General features: G+C 38.5%; 2 protein-coding genes across 11 annotated transcripts in view; one reads left to right on the plus strand and one right to left on the minus strand.

Annotated features, from left to right (window-relative positions):
• The first annotated feature begins 5,483 nt into the window (after nt 1–5,483).
• Nucleotides 5,484–25,195, plus strand: part of LOC109038914 (uncharacterized) — a 37,364-nt gene continuing 17,652 nt past the window's right edge. For 4 of the 10 annotated variants that reach the window (XM_072301765.1, XM_072301774.1, XM_072301775.1 and 1 more), the window contains exons 1-2: nt 5,496–5,651; nt 10,762–10,979. In XM_072301765.1, the coding sequence (XP_072157866.1) occupies nt 10,972–10,979 (8 nt within the window). In that variant the 5' untranslated portion in view covers nt 5,496–5,651; nt 10,762–10,971. Of the gene's footprint in view, nt 5,652–10,761; nt 10,980–25,195 lie in introns of all 10 variants that reach the window. The other 6 variants (XM_072301779.1, XM_072301795.1, XM_072301786.1 and 3 more) reach the window with 3 other exon arrangements.
• Nucleotides 5,664–23,770, minus strand: LOC109038912 (uncharacterized). Its single transcript, XM_019054180.2, has 5 exons — nt 23,003–23,770; nt 20,476–20,664; nt 19,548–19,640; nt 14,098–14,406; nt 5,664–8,834 (listed from the first exon to the last, which is right to left on the minus strand). The coding sequence occupies exons 1-5, from the start codon at nt 23,085–23,087 to the stop codon at nt 6,898–6,900; spliced, it is 2,613 nt and encodes an 870-aa protein (XP_018909725.2). The 5' UTR covers nt 23,088–23,770; the 3' UTR covers nt 5,664–6,897.

Here is a 25,195-nt window from a genome sequence, read left to right on the forward strand (position 1 = left end):
CTTTTTTTTGTGTGATAGGTCGTGCAAAATATGAAGGCAGGACCCTTTTTGTAGTTGTTTCTTTGTAAGGAACTCATATGATTGACATTGTGAATGAGGGAGCACACAGTATTACTTCATATCACTCAATAAATCATCATGAAAAGTACAATCTTAACGAATCTCAACTGAAGTTCAACACGGTAACGGAAATGGATCATTGAAAGTGACATCAGTAATGAGCCAGTACAAAAGATAAAAAAATATGGAAGGGAAAACAGCAGTTTACGGTTGCGACCCCACCTTGAGATTTTAAAGTAAATTTCTCTTTTGCAATTTTCATTTTTTGAAGAGGCAAATCATTTTAATGCCTTCCGAGTGCGTATTATCAACATAACACAGTTGAATTTTATTCAAAATGCTTTAAAGTTGTGCTTTTATGGATGCTTTGTTTACATTATGAGACCTCTCTTAATCACGCTGTAAATCATTAGGGGTCTCTTATAGAAAGGACCTGTTTAATGAGCGATTATGAATACAGAAAACGACGTGAAAACTCGTCAAAAAAGAGTGGAAATTCAAAACCTAATATGCATAACGAGAGTGTAATTTGTCTAGATTTTCTAATTTCTTTCAATTTCCTTTAATTTTCTTCAAATTTTTCTAATTTTTCTAGGTGTTGCTAAGATTGCACAACTATTCCTCTCATTCAATAAAAACTGATTCGTTTTGGAATAACAACTCTCATCGACAAAATAAGAATTGAATTTTGAGAAAAAATCTTCACCTATTATTGCATAAAGGCACACAAAATACCCAAGCAACACCTGATGGTGCTTATAAGATTTTTAAATTTCACTTTTCAAATGAACTTTTATTTTGGAGGAGGACGCTAGCGCCAATATCTCATGATTATTCGTTCCTTTTGTTAACTCTTTGTCCTCGACGCATGTCAAAGATTCAATTTTCATCAGATGTTTGCCCTCAAAATTAATACATCGATGATTAAAGTGCAAAACTTTGTATCTCCATTGCTGTGTTTCAAAAAGTCCTCTTCTATTATATTTTTTCGAGGAGTAACAAGCCACTATTATATCTTGAATTTTTTACGGAATATTCTACCAACAAAGAGGAAACATCAAGAAAGTTCTCGATGAATACATTGCGACAAGTTTTTCAGGGAAACCATGAGGCATGACAGGAAGTCTGTAACGTTGCAAACGGAGACACGTGGTTTTGAACTTTGCCAATCGATACATTAAACCGTGCATATTAACTTTGCAAAATCATCGGAAGAGTAACCATTGCACCGTTGTCGAAGTTAGTTGACCGGGACGAGACAATCTTGCGCGTGTGTTTAGCGGAAGTTGATGGAGGAGTCTGCCAGAGCCGGAAGTAACCGGTGGACGCTTCGTAAATTACAGATAACTGATCCAAAGTTCTCGGAAGCCTCGGCACCGGACACTAGTTGACATGCTGACCAGATGAACGCCTCTCAGTCTTGATCTCCCGCCAAAACAACCGGAGGCAGAGATAGAGTAAAGGAACTTAAGAGTAGTTCACGTCATGTTTACGCATTTTCAGCGAAAAATATATAAATGTTTTTTTTTTTGTTTTGTTTTTTTTTTTTTTTAGTATGAGGGGCTTGGAGGACAAGGCGCATAAGTGCAGTTTTTGAAAAAATCGAGATACTCATAAACTCAACTTAAACTAGTTTAGAAGTTTTTGTGAAAAATTCACAACTAAATTCCAACTTTAAAGCATCAAAAAGTGAGTTTAAACTTTCCGCTATAAGGTTTCACGTAATTTTGAAACTTTAAACACGTATTCCTTAAAACAGCAAAAACTGCACTTATGCGCCTTGTCCTCCTGGCCCCAAAAACAAGAGACAAGCTCTTTTCCAAAGTCAAAAACTGAACCCTAGTCTAGAAGTCTAGTTGTGTCCGGGTCTGTGAAAAGGGGCCTTAACTTCCGTGAGTTAATTTTCCCTCACTTTTTCAAATACATGGAAAAAATTCTGAAAATTTTGGCGCAAGCCTGACCATAAAAGTTCCAAAATTGAAGGAGATAAGAGTCCAATAAAAAGTTACCATTCAAAAATGTTTAGATTGTGAAAAAACTAAATTTATATTTTTGAAAAGATAAGGACAATTTTCTCCCAAAAGGTAAATTCCCTTCTCGCAGGTCCGGCCACATCATGCAATGTTCGTTTTATTTTTAAGTTTTTCTTTTTCAGAATCTTCAGCAGTTGATACAGCCAAAGCATACAGCTGCTGTGATTTTATCATGATTTATATCAAGCAGTACCAATAGGTATTTTTCATTTCAGGCCGAACGCTGGCAGTTTTTGGGAAACTTTACGCACAGGCAACTTTTGCGCGACATACCTAACCGAAAATCATCTGCTGCTTGCGGGAGAGAAACTAGCAATTTTATATCATTTCGTGTATTCCTTTAAAATTTTATTTCCTTCATCAATTAGTCATATACCTAATTAGTAATATCTTCCCAGTTGAAGCTCGTAAAATAGAGAGCAGTCAAAAGTATTTTGATGAAAGAAAACGCAGTGCTTTTTTCAATGGCTGATGTAAGGAGGCTGCACTGTTTCTAGCGAAGTAATTTCGAGGAATTGTTATTCATATTCTACGTCCATTGATATCAAATGCATTGACATTAGTATGAGCTAATCTTGCCTAAAAATGTTCGGTACCCCTCCGCTATCTATCTTGGACGTGCCTGCCTTCTCATTTACCACTGCAGTGGTCAACTATTTTAGAATTATAGAATGCGAAAAAGCACTTGCTCTCATCTGAATACTTAGTAAGGCATAGAAGGTACAATGTATCACATTAATTTCAAAACCTGTAATTTTGTCCATTTTTTTTTTCAATTCTATATATATCAAAACGTGGTTTCACGGTCGCCTCAAAGCATAATCACCTCCAAAAATAAAAAAAAGTAACTGGCACCGTAGGTGTAAATAAGAATTCTAATAAAATTAAAACGTGGAGAAGATACTGAAACTGAATTTTCCATAATTTTATGGATCTTTGGATAATGCTCAGGTTAAGTTTCTGAATTATGGTGTAAGAAATCAACGTTTTTTTCCCAATACGTACCTCCTCTCGTAATACCAAACTGACTTTTACTTATTTCCGTTAAACATTTGAAAGAATGGCGCAATTGGATTTTTTCAATTGTATTGTGTTGCACTTTTATCTCAACCCTTCGAGAGAATTAAAAACGTTTACCCTCCTCGCCCCTTTCTTTTCTTAAAAATTCACTTTTAAATACATGCCCTTTAAAAAATGTCAATTCTATGCCTCCCACCTGCTAATTTTCAACCGAAAGTCTAATTTTTTCCTCTGATTTTTCTCTCTTTTTTCTGTACACATCCCTTTACATGCTTACTTATAACCAGTCCTTCCTAGTCTCTTCTTTTGTTGTTTCACTTCTCCTTAAAATTCTTCTTTCTTCCTCTATAAAGCCTTCCTGTATAATTGAAGCTTGAAAACTTTCTGTGAATTTTTTTAGCCGGTAACCAATAAATTTTTCAATTTCCTCAGTTTGAATTTTGAAGTTCAGACACATTGAAAGAAAAAAATCCAGTCTAACATCTATACCAGCCTAGATGATCAAATCTGCCAAAAATAGTTCGTCGGTGTATGATAAATTGTGTATCGTGCATATTGAAGGCGAATTTTGATCAGCTGCAGGAGAACCGCTGAGCATGTCTGACAGAATTTTAGAACAATCCATTTCAAATTACTTGGATTTTTCAAATCACTGATAAAATACAGTGTGTCTGACTATTTTGGACGTCTATTGGCACGCTCCCTCTAACTATATCAGAACTCTAATTTATGTAAGTGTCTAAAATCATCAAAGCTTAGAAACGACACACCTCCAGCCACCAGCAACTGAGTCCCAAAATTTTCAATCCATGAGCATTAGTGAGAGACCATAATTAATGTCTGCTGTTTGCCAAAAACAACTTGTCACCTTAGTTTTTAGTCGACTTGTAAAATTTTACTGTAGCATCGTAACAATTTTCATACCAACTGATATTTTTATAGATCCCCTTTCATTGCGGAAAATTTATCTCTTCAAATTTTCAGAGCACATAAGTGATCATAGGTGATTACCAAGTATCTCTTTCTCCGTCTAACCGAAATTAAACCTGATCAATTTATCTTACTGGTAAGTAAATCGGGTGTACTAAACGGATGGAATGCCTACTACCACAGTATGGTCTCAATTCATGAGATTTTAATCTAAAATATTTTAGCTCTTAATTTTTAATTCTGTCAAAAAGTTATATGTTTTCGGGTCCTTGTGACTCAAATTATATCTTTGTGCGATTGTTTTTTTATAATAATGATGATAAATAAATAATAAATAACGCCTCATAATAACTAAAACAGGGCTAAGTAAGGGAGAAATGTGTTTCAAATTTCATCAATCTTTTATTCCGGCATAAAAAATGTTCTGTCAGTCAATAAATATAAAAATTGTCAAGTATAAGCAGGATAAATTCTACAACGAATTTACAAATGTACGGGTTACGCCTCAAAAAGACGAGTCCTGAAAAATAGATTCACGCTCCCTAAAGACTAATTGCATAAGCTGATAGAAAAAGAAAACACAACAGTAAAATCAAGTAATTGTAAACTCATTGAAACATGAATTTCGAGTTCCCTTGGAATACTTGCTAAAAATCTCAATTACACATTTTTCTATGAAGAAAAAAAAAATATTTTCTTTCGAACATTATCATATTTTAAATATAAACAGCCAGTAAATATGAAACTAATTATATGAAATTGCCCATAGCTGAAAACGCAAGCGATCAAACGAAACTCAAACAAATATGTATGCAGTGCAATGTTCCATGTATATTATTAAATTATATATTAACACTCGGCTGCTGTTTAGTCAAGAATATTCAGGTGAAATTAATCGTTCAAAACCTTTTTAACCACTCTCTGAAAAATTGAATTTTTCTGATGCTCTTTTTTTAGATTTCCTCCTCTCTCTTCGAATGTATAACGAGGACGTTGGTATGATTACTATGCAGCAATGTAAGTCAAGATTAGAATATAAGCAACACGAAAAAAAAGTATCACGATCTCAACTGGACTTGCTGATTTTGGCGCTAGATATATGAGTATAGTTGCACTAGTCAGAGGTACGGTTGAGTCTGTAAAAAGTGTGGTTGGATTAACCATGCCTCTGGCTAGCGAAACTTATATCTGGCGCCAAAATCAGCCAGTAGTGTGGTTGGGATTGTGATACTTTTTTTTCAGTGTGAGAATGTATATATCATGTTGCAGCATTGCACAAAGTTGCCATCAAGGTGCAAGTTTGTAATCATCGACGATTGAAATGATTCATTATCTCTCAGTTTCCACGACACAGCATTGTTTCAAAATTAATCACAGAGTAGCCCAATGGCCATAAACTTTCGTTTCTATTCTCCAATCTTTTTATGGGATGAAAGCAAGAGGGAAAACAGACTTGGTGGCTATCACAGACTAACGTCACAGTTTCAGTGTCCCAATTGGATCGATAGTTTTGCTAGAAATGAGAGAATATACCTTCAACTTACGTGACAAACTTTTCGCAGGATGAATATTCTGACCTTCGAATGCCCCCGATAACTTTTTTCAGAGGTAAATATTTCAGCACATTATTCTAAAATTGATAATTTCAATTAAAGGTCGAGAATCTCACTGAATGTTGTGGCCTAAGAAAATGCATACACAAAACACACATAACATAAAGTACTGCTTACGATTTAATTGGTCTCTCTTATTTTTTCACGTTTTCTTGGGTACTTCTATTTTTCGGTGGTGCACACAATTTTAATCGTTCTATTAGGCCTTATCACTATTAAGTCCCTGGCAGAATTAAATCTAAAATACCAGAGCGCATTTCTCATTTCCGGGCAAACTTTCAATGAAAAATAACGAGAAATGGATTTTTGCAACATTCCGTAACCTCAACCCCAGTTGCAACCTCATTTTCTCTCATATGTGTTTTCCATGTACGCCGAGGTTACAACTAAAATTTGATTAGTTTGAACATTCCATTGGTCTGACCGAGCAATGCATACCTTCGAAACATTTTGAGCAATCGTAAATGTTGATTCTGAATAAGTTATTATTTATAGAGTTTTACCTATATTATTGTACTTTTCCCGCACACAATGCTTTTCAGGAGCGTCCTCGACAATCTCTTAAAGCAATTTAGTAGGAACTTAATATGAGTTTTAGGGTAGGATATTCACCAGTGACCTGAATAGGGGTACTTGCAGTGGTTATTTATTCCACCTGGAGTAACCTTTAACAACGATGAGTCTCTAACTGTGCTAAGCTAAAGAATAGTTGAGCACGGAGGAGAGTAAGGTGTGTCTAATCCGAAGATTTCTTCGTGCCAGGTGGTGCCGCGACCTAAGAAGCCTTAATAGAGGTTTTTTCGTAGAAACGAGACCTTCAGTTGATCTATCAATTAGAATGAGCGAAACTTTTGTTATTCTCAAGTTAGTTGAGTTCACTTCGAGTATCCCTAGAGTCTATTTTTAGCCCAAGTTAATACATTTAGTGTCCCATCCCTGATTAGTTCCTGTGTTAATTAGGCTCACATGGTGTCTTGTCTCTGGGTGTCACAAATGGGCAGAAACACTTTCGCTAGTTGCCAAGATTATAAATTGGAATGGGTCAGGGAGCTATGGTCACGGCGGGAAACAAACAAAGGGGGAAAGGAATGCGGAAATGAGTTGATCAAAGACAACGGAAGACACCACAGACTGTAAAATATTTCTGCTCCTTTGTGACATCCAGGACCTAAGATGTAAAAACTCTGCCACTAGAGGGATTCTACCTCCACTTCCGATACCTCTTTCACGGCAATCGCGGCCTAATATTCATCAAGCGTCTCATTCCTCATGTAGGTCGTGAATGTAGCCAAATATATGTAGAGGTTATTGATATTTATGTCGATGTCGGGCCCGACCTTGAGTGTCATCGGTGTCGTCATCGGCGTCGTCGTTGGGCTCATCGTTGTTGGCGCAGGCGTCGTCATCGACGTCAGGGTCTGATCCAACTTGTACCTATCGTTGTAGCCGTAGAGAGGTCGGTACGGAGGTTCCACTTCGAGGATGTCCAGGTTCAACGCCGGTGCCACGAATGAGGGATGAGCCGTTGTCCGCCGATTTTTCTTCCCCGGTTTTCGTGCCCGGTTCTCATCGGCCGACCGCAGGTCTTTGTCAGCCGACTGTTCGTCATCATCGGCCGACAGACGGTTCTCCGCGGGTGATTGCTGGGTCTCGTCAGCCGACTGCTGGTCCTCCTCGGCCGACTGCCGGTTCTCGTCAGCCGAGTGCCGGTTCTCGTTAGCCGACTTTCGGTCCTCTTCTGCCGACTGCTGGGTCTCTTCGGCCGACTGCCGGTTCTCATCGGTCGCCCGCCTGTCTCGATGGGTTCGCTGTGCTCGCGCAGGCCCTGTCTCCGGTCTCTCCGTCACTGGTCTGTAAGGGAACGCCGTGCTATCCCCCGGGTCAACCGACCTGCGCATTCTCCGGAGCCCGACTTCCAATTCCGGTGCTCGCCTCCCTTTCCTGGGCCTCCCCTCCGGAAACGACTTCACTTCCGGCTCCTGAGTCGGGACCCTGGATCCCTTCTTCGCCGGAGACAAGGCTCTATTCCCGTTTCTAGCTCTGCCTTCCTGGGGAGACCTCCTTTCTTGATCTGGCGCTCTCATCTTCCTCGTTCTTCTCTGCGGGAGTGGATCCTCTTCCGGTTCTTCCCGCACCTCCGGCTCTTCTACTACTTTATAGACTTTCCTAGTTCTACCTATCGGAAGAGGATTTTCTTCCGCTTCCTGAGAGGAGCCCGCATGGCACAAAGAATTATCGTCGGTTGTCGAGTGTTCTCGAAGTGACCTTTGACCCCGAGGTTCCGGGTACGTGAGCACGATTTCTTTCGGTGGTCCCATGGGACCGGCCGTGGAGCGGCTATCATCGTGGAACCCAGGCATCATCGGGCGTTTATCTTTTCCGGACTTGTATTCCTGCGACATCTCCACGATGTTGAAACTCAGCGTCGGCGCGTAGAGCTTATTCCGGTTCCTGTGCTTTTCGCGGTTCTTATTTCGGTTTCGGTTCTTATTTCTTCGTTTATTCTCAATCCTGTCCGGGTTCTTGTCCTTCTTCTTTGCCGGCCGCTCCCGTTCCCGGATGCGCTTTCCTCTCCCCTTCGCATCCCTTTTGGATCGAGTCAGTTTCCTATCTTGGGTCGAAACTCGCACCGAATCTGGGATGGAGTTATCGTAGTCCAATCCCAAAGTCCTTGCCTCCGTTGGGTCTTCGATCAAAGATTCAAGATCCCGATTTAGGTCGATCGCATCTTTGACGATTGGAAAATGCGCGTTTTTAGCGAACTGCACGTGTTTGGCCTTTTCGGTGATTGTATTGTTAGAGGTATCCAGGTTGAAGTCTATTTTGACCACTTTTTCCGGAGCGTTGAGAACACTGAGTCTCGTGTTAAGGTCTTCGAATTCCTTAATATTCAGGTTTAAGTTCGGTGCTTTGATTTCGAGATTATTCTCTTCCGGTGTTACTTTATTGCTGGAGTACTTGTCGGTTGTGTTAGGCACTATAAGACTAGAGCTGGATAATTCCTCAACCTCGAGGCTCAGAAAAGGGGCTGCTGTCGATGGACGTGGTTGTGGTGGAACTTTTTTGGGTGGCTTTCTTGTCGTTGTCGTTAGATTTCGTTTGTTATCGTTAGCTTCTTCAGCTTCACCTACAACTTCTTCTACTACTCCTTCAACTTCACCCACTATTCCCTCTGCGCCTGAAAACAACAAAGTTTATTGTTTTAAATTCAGAACTGACAATAAAACAAGGCCAATGACTTAATTATTTGAGGGGGAGGGGGGAGTCCTGATTTTAATCATGAACTACGATACATTAGTTAGATGGACGGCAAGAGAAGCATTTGAAGAATCTTTCAAAGGGCCCTGTCAGACTATTTAATTATTGATCGTTCGATGTTTTTTTCAGCAATAACTCGTTTCAATTGATGGCTAGATGATATCGTTCAAAATGAGCAAACCTGTATAAAATTATATTAATCAGCATTGAAGCTTGGAAAAATCGTCGTTTTCCGCACGAAGAGATGTAACTTCATTCCAAGGTTGTCAAATTGACTCGAACTATTACTGTATTTTACAAAGTTGTACCTGTGCAATTTTCATCCAATTTTTGTTTTATTTTTGTATGAAATTTGATAAAAATTCAAAGACATTTTCAGTTGGGAATGCCCAAGATTCTCCTAAATATGCAAATACGCAAGTATAATAATATGCAATTTACGAGGGGAACTTTGGCAACACTGAAATGAGATTACGTTCTTTCGTAAGCAAAATAACGAAATGTAACAAAAAATAAGTGCGGCTTTGCTTAGCGCAAGGACCATAGCCAGAAACTTCTGATTCCTAACAGTCCTTTCAGGAGATAAATTAGAAGGGTCATTAATTTGTTAATATATGCAGATCAACTCAACATATTTAATAATGTTGATCAGATGTAAGGAAAACATGGAAATGATCTGTATAAGATCAAAAATTCTGATTATCTTCTCTACTAATAATTGTCGCAACCTTTTTATGTATGGTGTTGTACCTTAGTCACGTTCAGACGGGATTTTGCGGTTGGAAAACCTGTTTTACTTCCATATCAATACGTTAGCGTTAAAGTATGTAATCCGTTAATGTACACATTAACTAGTTAAAGTATACATTAACTGAAACGGCCAGTTAAAGTGTAGAATTTTCGTGGGTTGCACACTTTAACTAGTTACTCTTTAGAATAACGGTCGGCTTGCAGGTAAAGTGTGAAAGTCACAATTAAATCAAGTCAAATTATCAAAACAAAAACAAACGGCTACTTCATGATGCACGAACTGAATATGTCCGTTTTAAAAACATTACTCAAGCCCTAGTTCAAATTGTTTAGACTTTAGTGAAACTTGTCAGGTAAAGAAGAATGTCATTAGAAGGGGCATTGTTGTAAAACCTATAATTTTTCCCCACGTAAATAGTCGCTGTCAACTAGATTTCGATTGATTTGCAGTCGCAGCCCGATGGTGAATTCAAATTTATTTTAAATTATCAAGACCATCCATCGAAATTCGTCAGTTTGCGAGCTTTTAAGACAAAAACAGCAGATGAGGTTGCGTACAACTTGCTAGACATTTTCACGATTTTTGGAGCCCCAGTAGTATTGCAGTCGGAAAACGGCCGGGAAATTTGCAATTCAATGATAGAGTGTCTGAGGGAAATGTGGGCTGAATTAAAAATTGTGCACCGTAAACCGAGACAAAGTCAGGGTCAAGGGAGTGTAGAGAGGGCAAATCAAGACGTCGAGAATATGGTCTTTGCATGGTGTAAAGACAACGGAACAACGGAGATTTGTCCAATTTCAAAAAAACAGGGCCTTCCGTTCGGGTGTCAAAAGGAGCCCTTTTGAGGCGATGTTTGGATGTCCTCTGAAAGTGGGGCTCAAAGATTCCTCCCTTTTTATACTTTAACTGACACGTCCCAGTTAATCTATGAATTAACTGGTTATTCTATAAAATAACTAGTTAAAGTGAGTAATAAAAATCTAATTACACACGTTGACTGGCTGCTTCAGTCAATGTATACTTTAACTATTAATGTATACATTAACTGAATTACATACTTTAACGCTAACAAATGCATTAAAAATATCGATTTTAGGAGAGCTGCCTCATCAGGAATATCCTGTTTTACATACTTTCAAATGGAAGAGAAACAAAGATGCCAACTTTCAAAGTTCAAAGTTTCAACTTTCAAGAATCGCCGCTGATCACGGTGGAGCAAAATCCCTGAGATTTGACTGATAAAAGGATGATTAATATAGAATTCGGCTGTTGAGTTAACTATCAACCTAATTTTCGTTACAAATGTATGAACAGGTAATTATCGTGACTCTAAAGTGGGCTCAATTTTAAATTGATTAAAACATAATGAGGAACCAATAATGGATTTCTTAAAACGTGTCCTGATTTACAATGAGTCACACCGTTGATTAATATTAATTTATTTTTAATTTTTTCACGAGGAAGAATAATCATTCACAAGCATCGTTTATACAAACATTGCAAGATTATCTTCCTATTCACAATATTTGTTACCATTTTGTAGAAGAGAAGATACTAGCAGGTTTTCTGGGGGAAAAATAAAAACTAAAATCTATGATGAACGCCAAGGATTTGTCTCGAGCCATTAATATAAGAGCGTCTTACGTAATCAAAATCTTTCTTCATTCATGGGTATTCCGTTATTAGAATTTTAGCAATCAGACTGAACTCGGCTATATTTCCTTATAGATATTCTCTTCCTCGACTTTGCAAAATGAATACAAATATAAAAAAGGCATCTTTCACACTCTAAAACTTGAATGAACGTTTGAAAAAAAAGCAGAACTTGTCTCAAATGTAGAGCAAGTCACGCCCGATAATTTGTTTGCGGTCCTCGCTATCTGTAGCCTAATTAATTCCAGTGGCGTGTCGTGTTTATCGATAAATCGATTTATCTACCACTTAAACTCATGGAAAAAATTCGATTTTCAGGGTATTTTATTGCTTGAAATGGGTAAATATCGATGGCCAATGATTCATGATTCGTTATTGACTAATTCTTGAGAGTTATAGGTATGTCTTTTGGTTTCGAGAAACCACGATACTTGTACAGTCTGTCTCATTTTTTGCAAACATTAAAATTCAAGAAAAGCACTTGCTTTTAATATATTTTTGGATAGGAACAACTTCATCTTATAATTTTTTTTAAAATGTGAGTTGAAGCATTTTAAAGTATCATCAATTGAAATGAAAAAAGCAACTCTATCAATAAGTAATGAGGCATATATGGCAGTGCTCTACAGCTGAGAATGTGCGTAAAAAAAGGAACCAAATTGGAGGATAGTTTTATCGCCGACGACGACATCGAGTGCGTATCATTTGAAAGTCAATCGGTAAAAATTTTAATTGTGGTAAAGTTCATGGAAACAATCTGATGAGTGTCAAATTAATGACTGGGAGTGGTACATCGAGGATCAGAATAATGCGAGTAGTATGAAGTGTGACGAGAATATCTTTTTTGGTTAATTAATAAATTAGTTTCTGGTTGATCTGCATTCAATGCAAATCTTCAGACTAAAACAGTGCGACGTTCAGCAAAATGCGAACAATTGAATGTGATTAAAGGCAATAATTTATGACGTTACATTCTCTGTCTTCTTATGGCTTCTTTGTTTAGAAGGGACCTCGTTTGTTTGTTCTTTCCTTTATTTATGGGAGCCTCGAGGCCTTCTTGGGGGCCATATAGCTTTCTTTAATTTGTCCCTGGATAGGAGCTTCATCGCCTCTGTGGCCCCACTAAGGCCGGATTAGCGCTTAGGGGCCCGGATGCTGGATGCTGGCGGGTAAAGAGCTCACGCACTGCGGGTTGTATACTTAGTGAATTGAAGGCGGTCCAAGTTTCCAAAAAAACAACGGGTCTCAGATGCTCTTACTATGGAGTCCTAAACCCTGAACTTTAAGGGTCCCATGAACTCTAAATCCTAATTTCAGGCCTTCGTCAATTCTCTAAAATCTCCTGGACTTCAGGGACCCCCAAAAAATTTGATCGAACAACCCCAGAGAAAGAAAAATTGAAAATGCTAATAGAAAAAATCGTTCCAGAGGGTCGGATTGCGCCGACATGTAGCACCCCAGTACTTCGGCGAATCCGGCCCTGGGCCCCAGTCCCAAAGGACGGTTTACCCCTGAAAAAAGTAGAATGCCTAAGCATACTGCCGTGCTAAAGAAAAACCCCGCATGAGCCTTCAGGTGTTGCCAAATTTTCCTTGGTAAATCACGAATTTTCGGGAAAATTTGTAAATATTTTTCTTCCAATTTTTCAGATACTTACTTTTGTTCGCAATGTCACCTAAAGTTTCCGAGATTTTCAGGGAAAAATATCCGCAGCTTTCTTCAAAAATAAATATTTCATCGAAGGAAATATGGCAACTCTTGAATGTTCATACGGCGTTTTTCCTTCAGCACGGTAGTAGGATAGCAGTATAGGTAGTATAGTAGGATAGGTAGTATAGGACATCATCTAGCAAGGGGAGGCTACCGATTGTCCCCCTCAGATCGGGTTCAAATTTGGCAGGGAGGTAGAATAGGTTAATATAAGAACCCGTATTTTTTTTTAGGTGCCAATGCCCAGCCGTTTTTGAGTTATGAATTTTTGAAGTTGCCGTTTTTTCGTGTCAGCGACGCGCTCAAGTTGAGCCTACTGTGCGCGCACCTTTTAATGCAATCCGAATGCCTCACTGTTCATGAGAGACAATTTGTCCAAGCGGTAGCGCGCTCGCCTATGGTGCTGCAGGTTCGGAGTTCGATACTTGTTCCGTGTATTCAATTTTTAAAATTGATTATTTTGTTTTTTAATCGCTTCATCACAAGAAATTGTAAGTCACCTTGTAGACGTTGTGATGCTAATTATATTTTTTTCCTTTTTTGTCAAACACTCATTAAAAAAATAAAAAAATAAAATATACCTAAAAAATAATTAGAATCATAATGTCTACAAGGTGACTTACAATTTCTTGTGATGAAGCGATTAAAAAACAAAATAATCAATTTTAAAAATTGAACACATGGAACAAGTATCGAACCCGAACCTGCAGCACCATAGGCGAGCGCGCTACCGCTTGGACAATTGTCTCCCGTGAGCAGTGAGATATTCGGATTGCATTAGAAGGTGCGCGCACAGTAGGCTCAACTTGAGCGCGTCGCTGACACGAAAAAACGGCAACTTCAAAAATTCATAACTCAAAAACGGCTGGGCATTGGCACCTAAAAAAAAATACGGGTTCTTATATTAACCTATTCTACCTCCCTGCCAAATTTGAACCCGATCTGAGGGGGACAATCGGTAGCCTCCCCTTGTAGGTTGGACCCTCGTCCATCCTGTGAATGCCCTAAATTGCATCGGGATTTCTTGAATATTCCCTCAATCCGCGTTCAAATTAAAGGGTACTGTTACCTTGAGGTGCCTCTTCTCCAGCCGCGGGCATGCCTTCGCCTCCCGAGCCCATGCCCATGTCGACAGGGAGCCCGGCGTTGGGGGTGCCCGGTTTGATGTTGGCCCATCCGTCCTGTCCCATGCGGAAGCAGTCGAACTCCAGGACAAGCAGAGGGGCTCGCTCCGTGCGGAACTCCCAGTTCATGCACATGTGGATGTTGTAGCCTTCTGGGCCCGAGGGGGTGTAGATGTCGAACATGCGCACGCACATGTCCATCGCCGGCAGGTACGGGATCGGCATCTGCATGCACACCGGAGGTGGGTTCTTGCCTGCAGTAACAGAATCAGAATCAAAATGACGATATTTCACTAAGAAAAGACAGGCCTGGGGCACAATTGGTTGTTCCGACGAAAGGACGTATCTAAATTTCAATGCTGCCAAACCTCTTCTTGAAAAATGCATTTTCATCAATAGTATCTTGGGCATTGCTGACTGAAAATGTCCAAAATTTTTCTGCTGATTTCATGAAAAAATCGTGCAACATTCTGGACGAAAATCGCACGGGTACATTCTTGTAAACAATTGATTTGTTTGACAACCTTAATAAGACACTTATTTACCCTTTAATTTTGGCAAAAACCGGGCAGGGCCCGTCCAAAAAAATTACGCGTCGTCCTAGTTTTGCGGCGATTTTATTAGCAACGCGCAAGCCCGGGAAGGGAGCTCAGTCGAGTGTCGAGTCATCTTCATAGTGTGGTGCGCCATAAATCCAGCTAGCGGCAATGTGCCTACAGCCGTAGTCGGATAGTTACCGCAAATAACTCTTGCATTGCGTTTGGTGCAATGTGAGAAGTATTCATGCAGTCTTAAAGGCGCTAACATTCGCTCGACGCCGACTGCACTGTTTGGCGCAATGCATGAAGTATTCCTGCAGGCTTGCAGGCGCTGATATGAGTTTGACGCCGATCGCAACGTGTTTCGGGCGATTATTCGAACTCGCGTCAGGATAATCACGGCATCTAACAATGTGGCTTAAAAGTTCCATGCTGTGTTTCGACGCCGTGTAAGCAGTCCAACGTTGCCTCGTCTTTCCCGATAAAACATTTTTTCTGAGAAAAGAGAAAGGTTTTCCATGTTCGCTTTTTTCGATTGAATGGACCATTTAACAAGTTACGAATTTATGCACTCTGATACATGATTCTTCTACAGAATTTCATACAGAACACGATTCGCGCGACGAAAACTACTGAAATTAACTTCTAACTAAGCTATTAACGTTTAAATTGACCATTGGTTACGGGAACTGAATTCAAAGTTTATACAGCTTGAGCTTAGCGTCAAGATTGATGTTGCCATATTTTCACAGTACTGAGACTGTCATAGTAAAGTTTACCGTGCAATTTAACCCTAGTAAATTATTCTTTCTTCCATGAGCGGAAAGGTTGAATTTATTCATAAAAGACGTTATTACCACGGTATATACTCGTTGCCATTTAGTGTTCACACCGCGAGCCTGCAATCTTGGGATCAAAGGATTGCGGAAATTTTCCAGCTTTTTGTTCACTCATTTTTTTCAATTTTTTTGAATGAGAAAGAAGCTAACTTTATTGCTTGGAATATATACAGAATATTCTACCGAAGGAGAAGAAAAATTATGATAATTTTAAATAAATATCGTTGAGAGTGGCAGGGAGTCTGCTCCTGGAACGTCGCAAAAGGAGATCCGTGGCTCCGCATTTTGATCATCGTATTGTTTATATCTCGTTCAAAGTTGATCTCTGAACTTCCTATTGTGCGAAAATGGTTTATTTACGTAAAATTTTGAGGTACGCTTCCGCCAAAAATCCATCACCCACGGCGATTTCCATGACAACAACCACCTCGGGCAGCCGGACTATTGGCTGACCAAAATCAAGCGCCCGAAATTAACGATAAACCGCGCATCTCCCGACGGGACGAACGTGATAACCGGTTTATCAAAGGGCGCAAGGGGCGTGGCGGGCCCCGCGATCCCTCTATTTTTCCCGCCATCGGAGGACCGCACTGAGAAAAAACTATGGCTTATAAACCTATTAGAGGTAAATATGGAACACCACTAATAGTAGTACCTCTACATATAATAATAGCACATATACCTTAGTTATGGTACGGGGTACCTTAATTAGGTACAGAGACCTTAGTATGGTTCACAGACCGAGAATCATTAGTTTATTTACGACTATTATAGGTGTTCCATATTTACCTCTAATAGGTTTATAAACCATAGTTTTTTCTCAGTGCGGGACGGACGAGCCGGTACTAGATACCTATATAGCGAGAGTATGGACAGATCGCTTCATGGAGGGCTAAGTGCCCTAAAGTGCAGCCACCCTTCTAACCAACTTCTAACGCACAAAATTTCACTGCAAGTCTGCAGATTCCAATTCTAACCAAGATAGTCAAGAATGTACAGAAATGAGCGTTCTTCCGCGAAATTGAGTAAATTTATGCAAAAACTGAGTCAAACACGTGCTTAATAAACGACGGTTCGTAACAATATTATTAGTAAATCGCTCTGGATACTTGAAATTCAAAGGTTGGCTGCATTTCTGGGTCCTAACTTTATTCGCAGAAGCATCGGTGAAGGCCTGATGTATTTTCGGAGTTTCACAACTGTCCATACTCTCGCTATACAGGTACTCTAGCCGGTACCACCTGCGCCCGGATCGGTCCGGCAGTTCCCGCTGAATTTTGACCCAAAGGATCGGGCTTACGGAATTATATATTGTGATGATGATGATGATGATGATGAATTGAATCAGTTATTGTTATTATTTCAAACTCAACTTGCGCACCAGGGAAGTTTCCTCCGAGACTCCTGAAACATTTTCCACGTTCAACTTCCCTAATTTTGGATCTAAATTCCAGGCCTGACTTGTTTGTATTGTTGCTTGCATATCTCTTGTCGACGGCACTACTAGAAAAACCAGTTTATTCGCTTCGTATTTGTTTTCAGTCATTTTTTACGAACAATCGAATCGGGAATCAGTAATTTGAACGTAGTCAGTGTGTTTGCCTCTTGGTCCGGATTCCATTACACAATCATTAAGTCCCGCTCTGCATCTAACACAAAAGAACCACACTATCACCGCGGTGATTTTCTTGTGGAGAGCAAGTGTGTATCTCTACGTCTATTCGAAACACTGATGAATATCAAAGCATTTATTCTCTCATTTTAATAATCAATCGCTTACACTTAACTACCTCCGATATTCATTACGGTCAGGATACGGTTGACTTCAAGTTCATTCACCTGGAGCTATAGTCCCTAGTTGCGTTAGGGCTAGTTCAAAAGGATGCGAAATTTTTGTGATCAATGGTGTGACCTTTAGCCAAAAATTCATATGCTGAGGTGGATTTCCTAGAGGAGGTATCTAGTCTTATGTAACATCTTTTCGAGAACCAGAACCAGACGCGTATATCTCTAAATTATTCTCAAACTCATGGCAAAAACTCATAGCACAGAAACTCAAAGCTCGACACCTTCTTGTCAACATTATTCCATATTCTCTGCATTTAATCTTTTTTTCCTAAGATGGTATTTTTTTTTGGAATATTTGTTTTTTTTTTACAATTTGATTATAAACTTTTTCCTCTGAAATTCGTCCTCAATGAGGTAAACTTCAGGTCGGCTACCGTGCAATTTCGAACTTTCAATACATTTTTTCTGGAGTTAGCATCGACAAGTGCGCGGTTTAAATATCGAAAGCTAAAGTGTGAGACCATGTATCTCCGTTTACGATGTTGTAGACTTCCTGCCATACTTTGTTTTTTTCTCAGAAAACTAGTCAACGTAATTTCTTGAAAACTTTCTTGAATCTTCTTTCGTATCAATAGAATATTCTGTATGAATATCAAGCCAAAAAGTCGACTTGTTTATCTTCGAAATAATAAACTAGGCGCGGAAATAAAACATTGCAATGGAGATACATGGTGTCGCATTTTAGTCATCGACATGTATGACGTCACTCCATTTCAGCCAAGCCAAATGGTAAGCATCATTGGCAGTATTTTGAGCTTCGACAGTATTGATGGGTAATCAGATTTTTGAAGGGAAATTTAATGCAAAAAGTATGGGATTGATTTAAATAAAAATTAAGTTTTCCTCAGCGTTTTCTGACTTGCATTCCGACAAACACTCCGAAAAAAGGGTATGATTTTATATGGAAGTACTATAAGGGCTAAATTCACAGTAATTTTTGAAATTAGTCTCCGGCACTTGACATTGCGGGGAAATATTTCCTAAGTAAAAAAATTGACGTCTTGTGACATCATACGGTGGATGGGTTGTATTTTCCTCTTAAACATATGCAATTCAGCAGATAACAGGATTCCTCCAATGATTGTCCTCCTCAGAAACTTACGATAACGATACAATTTTTCTTCCTATCACAACTAAAACAATTTTATCGCGAAAGAAAAATACAAACTAGAACAGACAAAATTTGAACTTGAATTTATTGATTCTTTTTTTTTTTTTGGCGCAACAGGAACTTTCCTCAGCGCAACTAGAAAATGCGGAGAAGCCCTGTTTTCTTGTGACAATGTATTGGACTTCTTAAATCAAGTGGGCTTGAATTCTTCTTGCACCTCGCTTGTGCCGCCTGGATGACGGTTGCAAATCGAGTACCGGGCATGGAATTATCGTCGGCGCAAATAAGCTCGGATTTTTTTTTTTCCAATGCTCATAAACCGCTATTTACTGCACGTTTTATATTTCTCACGATGTCAGTTCAAACCTGACAAGCGACATCACTCGCCGTTTCTGCCAAGTGGCTAGTGTGACCAGACTTCATTCTGCTCTTTCGATAAGAAGTCTCTTGGTCAGTCGGATGCTAATTAACGAATGGGATGGCATTAGCCTAACTTTATTTCACGTGGCCTGTTTTTCTCTCGTGTTAATTTTTTTTTTCGTCTTAAAACTAACGAAAGTGTCTGACTCTTCATCACAATTTCCACAAGATTATGGATAACGTATTCATGGAACTTTATGTCAGATTTTTGTATAGTATTCAGCAAACTATAAAATATGAGTGGAAATTAGGCAACACCTAATGTGTCGCTAAATCATGTACGAATTTGGACTTGCGAGTGCATTATCTGACGGTAAATGACGCACGAAACACGATGCACACATTAAATGCGCAAAAAAGCATTGCAGAAACCGAAAAATACGCAGTTCAAAAAGTGCAACTTTTCCGAAACTTTAAAACGTCCCGGCTTCGCATCGAACCGAATGTTGTCATTCGGCACCAAATTTTATTAACGTCTAATATCTGTCAATGTTTTTAATCTTGGACACTTAGGAGCTTCTTTATAGGAATGAACAATAATATTTGAAAAGTTCTCATTCCCTCGACATTTTAGTAAAGGACGCACTTCCTTTTAAAAATAATTATTCGTGGCTAAAAGGTTGTGAAGTATTTTTTACCTGATACATTTTGAGACCACACAGATTCCCCATTCCACAACATATTAGCTCCCACGGCAAAATCGTTCGGGTAGTAGGTCATATTCATACAACCTGAAAAATAAAACAATTTGGACGATGTCTAACTAGAAATAAAAATGACCTAGAGTAAAGGCACAAAAGAGAGAATTAAAGAGTTGGAGACTTCTGAACTCTGATCAGGCTTTCCATTTTTCTTTCCTCTACAATTTAAAGATCGCATATTAAGAATAAATATCATCATCAGTCCATTGTAACAAAAGTAACACATATTTCACTGCGTCATTAAGTGCGTCACATTAGGATGCGGAAGTAAGTTCGCTGGCCTTCGGTCTAGTTCCAATTTTTTCCCTCCCTGAGTCTTGATCGCAGTTTCATAGATGTGCATATAGCGGGAAATATAATGACCAATCACATCTTACTCTTTTAATATTGTAAAGAATTTTAACTTGCGAGAAAATAATATTTAAAAATAACTCCGAGATACTATATTATTTGTCAGGATTATTGTTAAAGAGATCTTATGAAATTGCCACTAACATGGTATAATTTTAAGCACAGTTTCTGCCCAATGAAGAAACTTTCAGCTCCTTCTGTGCTATCTAAAAATAAGTTTTGACCCTTTTCAAGCGGGGAAACGATTTATCGCTATTTACCTCAGAAACACCTTCTTTCAAGGCACTTCTTGCGAAAGCAAGAATCTTATTCTGCAATAACACCAGACACGGATCCAGCACTTTGGAAACTCCGGATTCTCTCCATTAAAACCTACGTTAAATAGTCGATTCTTGTCGGAGCACCTGGCTACTCCAAGAATCGATACATTTCCATCGTTTTAAATGGAGAAAAACGTTGTTGCCAATTTGCTGGATCCGCCAATGACTAACACACCATCTTGGAATTTTCTTACCGTTTCGGTGGTAGTCAAAATACTCGATATCCATGAAAACGCAGCAACCGCAAATGAGACTTTCACAAGAGCAAGGGATGGGCCCCATGCGCAAGAGCTGGACCCTTGACGCGTTGTTCGTCGGCGGATTGATCACAGGGATCAGTTTGTGGGTGTGCACATCTCGGAATATCATCCATTTCTGCCAATCTGGAATCAAATATTACACTATTAGCTGAGACCCTGAATGAGAGATGGACAGATTATATGGCCCTAAAATAGGAGCATGCAGGGAAAAATTCCTACCCCTCGTAAATTCTATCATGCAGAAGTAGTATGATATCGTGCCAAATCAGAATGATATCATGCTGGCTCAACATGATATCAGTATACGATCAGGAAGGGAAAACCAGTATGAGATCATACTGATATCATATAGGAGAATCGGCCAATCCAGATTATGATATCATGTCGATCTTACGAAGGGAAATAGTGGGTAAATCAAGGTTTTTAATTGTAACATTGTATGTATAAAATAGAAGGGTCGCAAACTGTATTTTTCGAACCTTCCTGGAACCAAAAAAACTATAATTTTTTTAAAGCTAAAGCTTAAACTGTTTAGTGCTTAAAGGTTTAAATATTTTCGGAAGAAGACGGTGTATATGTCCAGTCCAGTTATACACGTCAACGGCAGGATACAGAAGGAGAGGTCAGTCCGTATATCATTTGCCTGATGGTCTGTGGGCAGATGGGTTTCCGGACTTCTCACGTTCGTTCCGTTGGCAATTTGGAGTCGCTAACTGCCCTAATACGCTGAGATATTGCTTTGATCATATGAAGTCTACATTATTTTGTGGGTTATTCAAAAGAAAAAATGAAGTTATGAGCCTTTAAGATCCTAACTTTTTTCCTTCATTTAAGATCTCTCTTGGATTTATGCGTATTTGATACTAAAACTTTAATTTTACGACTTTATAGAAATGTTTTTCCCATGTTAAATTAGGAGCAATTTTAAAATTATGAATAGACCTTAGAGTGAATTCATTTTTCTCATCGTTTGAAAATTGTCACATTTTAGAGATGAATTCGGAGAAATAAAAATAAGCTAATCTTAAAATCGGAGAAATAAAGATTTATAGCTCCATACGTACTATAAGTATTGTTTCGGTAAAAAAAAAATCATGGAAAGAACCAATTCAGTTAGGAAAAAAATCAGCTCAATGAAAACACCAGTCTTGAATTTTTGTCACATTAACCCAATTGTAGTCCCTAAAATATCTCGGTTGCCTGACCTTTTCAATCGGTACTGATTATTTTGGTTTATTTACAGTTTCAGTTACCTATAGAAAAACTAAAAGTGCAGAACGTTCAAAGCTCTGATACAGTATCTTGGAATAATGAATTCTGCTTGACTCAGTGGAACGCCAGAAAGACGAAGTAATTGAAGGGGAGAATCAAGAAATGATTCGAGAAAAGAATTACAAGTACCTTTAAGTGTCTCAAAATAAACCAAGATTTCCCTTCCCCACAAAGAAAAAAATATCGCTCTCTTCTTTACGTATTTTAATGAAACGTGTTTTCAGATTCTCTGAATGCAAATTAAGAAACACTTCCAGTTTACCCGTACATTTCCCCCGACTCGATACATTCCACCCCTGAAATCTTTGTCTCAATTTTCCTTTCCCTTTTTTGTGATCCGAATGAACCGGATTATCCACTTTTCAACGTTGTAGTTTGTACAGCTCCACCAGCCTCTAAAACTCAACTTGTATTCACCATTATATCACCTCTTCTAAGAAGTAATAATTCATAAAAAATATTCTTGGATGTTTTTTTTGAGAATGGATTTGCTCCTGTCAAAATTTGGGAAAAATTCAAGCTTACAGCCATGGTAAAATTGTGGTTAAAAAATTTCATTAATATTATTTTTATTATAAAATTATGCTGTGAAAGTAACGTGATAAAGTTTTGCTGAATGTTTTTTAAGAAGAAATGTGACCCGAATCTCTATTCGAAACAAGTTAGAAAAAGAGGAAAAGCTTGTCCGGTATGGGCATGTGCACATGATTCCAGATAATAGGTTGTCTGAAAAGGTTCTGGATTGGGTCTCCCCCTGGCAGAAAAGGTAGAGGACGCCTGTTAAATCGTGAATTGATGGAATAGGGCAGGGAATGAGGAGATGCTATTTGTCGAAGGAGCTCTGGCAAGATTTTTTAGGTACTCATCTAAATTTGTACATGATGCCTCTGTCGGTTTAAGTGGAAAGTGCCGAATAATACTGGATACAGGAGGCAGTGCATAGAACCAACTTTACACAAATTTTGTAAAAATTTAATTTAATGAGTTTCTTCCACCAGCTATAATTATACGAGCTGAAAGGTCAAAAAGTAAAGGGGTTTGATTCTGAGCAAAAATACCCTCAACAACAGTTTTTGAGTCATGCACGCACGAACGTTTTTTCCAGGTATTTGTGGTATGAAGTGACTAAAAGAGGAATCATATTAACTTTACACTCTAGAGGATAGTTTGAAATGTGTAAAAATCTTACCTTGAACTATGGCGGCCAACAACACTGAGGTCCACAGAACACTTACGGAGACAATAATCCAATTCACGTGCGTCTTGACACCCATGGTAAATTATGTAAGGTGTACCATCGAAATAATTCTCCTTTGCTTATCGGTAAATGCTAATTGAAACAGAAGCCAGCAAAATCGAAAAAATTGCAGCTTTGGAGCTAAAATGTCATTAACCGTGTCGGAAAAAAATAAATCGAACAACTTTTGAGGTAGGCGCCTTATTTGCAAAACGAATTATTTCCGTTGCGAGAAAAAAAACAAAGTTGTGAGGGTTGTGAGCTTTAAGTCGATGACCGAAGATTAAAAGAGTCTTGTTAATCCTTTGACCAGGTAGGTGAAAGATGAGTCACTGACACAGTTATCTGACAGGTCTACGCGCGATGCAACTTCTTCCAAATCGCACTGCAGGGCACTGATGTACTTATCGAGTGGAAAGGGCAAAAATGTGTATGATGAGTGATGCAGGCAGGGGCTCCGGTTATTCACAGGTGAAGAGAGTGAAATATAAATTTTAAAGTAAGGCTGAAAAAAACACCGAGGAAGAAAGTTGTAGCTGATCGAGAAGGTCGCAGCGTTGCCGACCGAGAGAGTTGTTGGATGAGAAATCATACTCATATAAGCCCTTCTACGGCGAGGCAAAATCCGTTCATACTCCTACAAGGAGTATTCTTATTGTTGGGTGGTTTCTTCGAAAATATTGGTTTGCTTCGAGGAATCTGTCGGCGCACCACCAAAAAAAAAAAAAGGTCGGTAAAAATTTAAATCGAAACGAAATTCTACTTTATTTAAAGTGATTTTTTTGGGGCGAAGAATTGTTTTTGTTACTTATAGATTTTAATTTTTGCGTAGAATGATGTTTCCAATTCCAAAAAGTCTTTGTCTAAAAAAATGCAGCTTCCTCATCGATGAATAATTTAATATTCTTTAAATTAAAAAAAAAGAGGAACTTATTTGAACCGAAAAAAAACATTATTTCACCGAAAAAATTTTCTTTAAATAAAAGAAAAGACCTTTCACACACAAAAAAAAAATATTTTAAAAAAAATCGAAAATATTTTTTTGTTTTGATCAACAACAAAAAAAAAAAAAAATTAAAAAAAATAAAAATAAAAAATACCCATTTTTAGTGAATGTTGAGCCGGCAACAGCGAGGAAGCAAGTTGGCACGGAACCCCCGCTCGCAAGTTCACGCGGCGGCGCTACCGCTGACAAGAAAGTTGACAATTTCACTTATCCCGTCATCTCATCTCGCTGGCGTGATATCCTTACTCTACTTTCTGCCGCCAACGAAACCGATTAATTGGTGCACCAACGCTCCTCAGACTTTTTTTCACGCCTAGCTCAAATTCGATCGGCTTTCGGTGACTGGGCGCTTTTTTTGGCTCGCATGGCGGGCCAGCTTGCGTAAGAGCTCATCTGCACTTTCAAGTTCACAAACTTGTTTGGTTACGATTCGAATTTTTTTTCTCCAACTATTACTTCGTAGACTTTCAGTATTTCAGCGACTTCAGATAACAGAGCGTGTCCTTGAGGCCTTTAGAAAGAAATCTCTAGTCTAGTAACTCTCGATCCACTTCTTATTCCTCCAATTTTCCTCTTGGTTACATAATTTTCCTGACAAGGCATTTAAATTTACAAAAAATTAATCAAAATCCTTTAAAAAACGATAAAATACATTTTTAAGAGCCTTTTTTGGATCTATCTTTATGTAAACTTTACGCCTGGTAGTATACAGGCAAAATAATCTTTAACTGTAACTTATATTTTTCAATAGTCTTTAACATTTTTTTCCAAACCTTATAAGAGTTATAAAAACTACACAGCAAATCTTTCAGGTTTTGTTGATCCTCCCTTGACTTGCATTTCACTCAAAAAACATACACGAATTTTTTCTAAAACATAAATGTTAACAGTTTTCTGAAAGGTGTCCTTGTATTTTTTTTTTTTTTTTTTTTTTTTTTTTTTTTTTTTTTTTTTTTTTTTTTTTTTTTTAATGTATTTCAACCTTTATTGCTATTATGGTAAAATTCAAGCTGGGTTCAAACACATAAAAGTACCTCCTCTTTAACGTCTTTTCTCACTTTTTGGCTGTATAGCATCCTGTTTAACAATCTATTTCATGAACAAGATGTATGGGTTGGAACATTGGGAAAAACGTTTTT

The sequence above is a fragment of the Bemisia tabaci genome, chromosome 1, assembly GCF_918797505.1.
Source record: "Bemisia tabaci chromosome 1, PGI_BMITA_v3".
Taxonomy (NCBI): Eukaryota; Metazoa; Arthropoda; class Insecta; order Hemiptera; family Aleyrodidae; genus Bemisia; species Bemisia tabaci.

What these genes read in the sequence shown, in the direction of transcription:
- LOC109038912 (XM_019054180.2), bottom strand. Translation starts at nt 23,087, where the DNA reads ATGGGTGTCAAGACGCACGTGAATTGGATTATTGTCTCCGTAAGTGTT. An exon ending in GTTGGCCGCCATAGTTCAAG is followed by an intron (nt 20,665 to 23,002) that starts GTAAGATTTTTA and finishes ATTTGATTCCAG; the next exon opens with ATTGGCAGAAATGGATGATA. An exon ending in TTTTGACTACCACCGAAACG is followed by an intron (nt 19,641 to 20,475) that starts GTAAGAAAATTC and finishes TTTATTTTTCAG; the next exon opens with GTTGTATGAATATGACCTAC.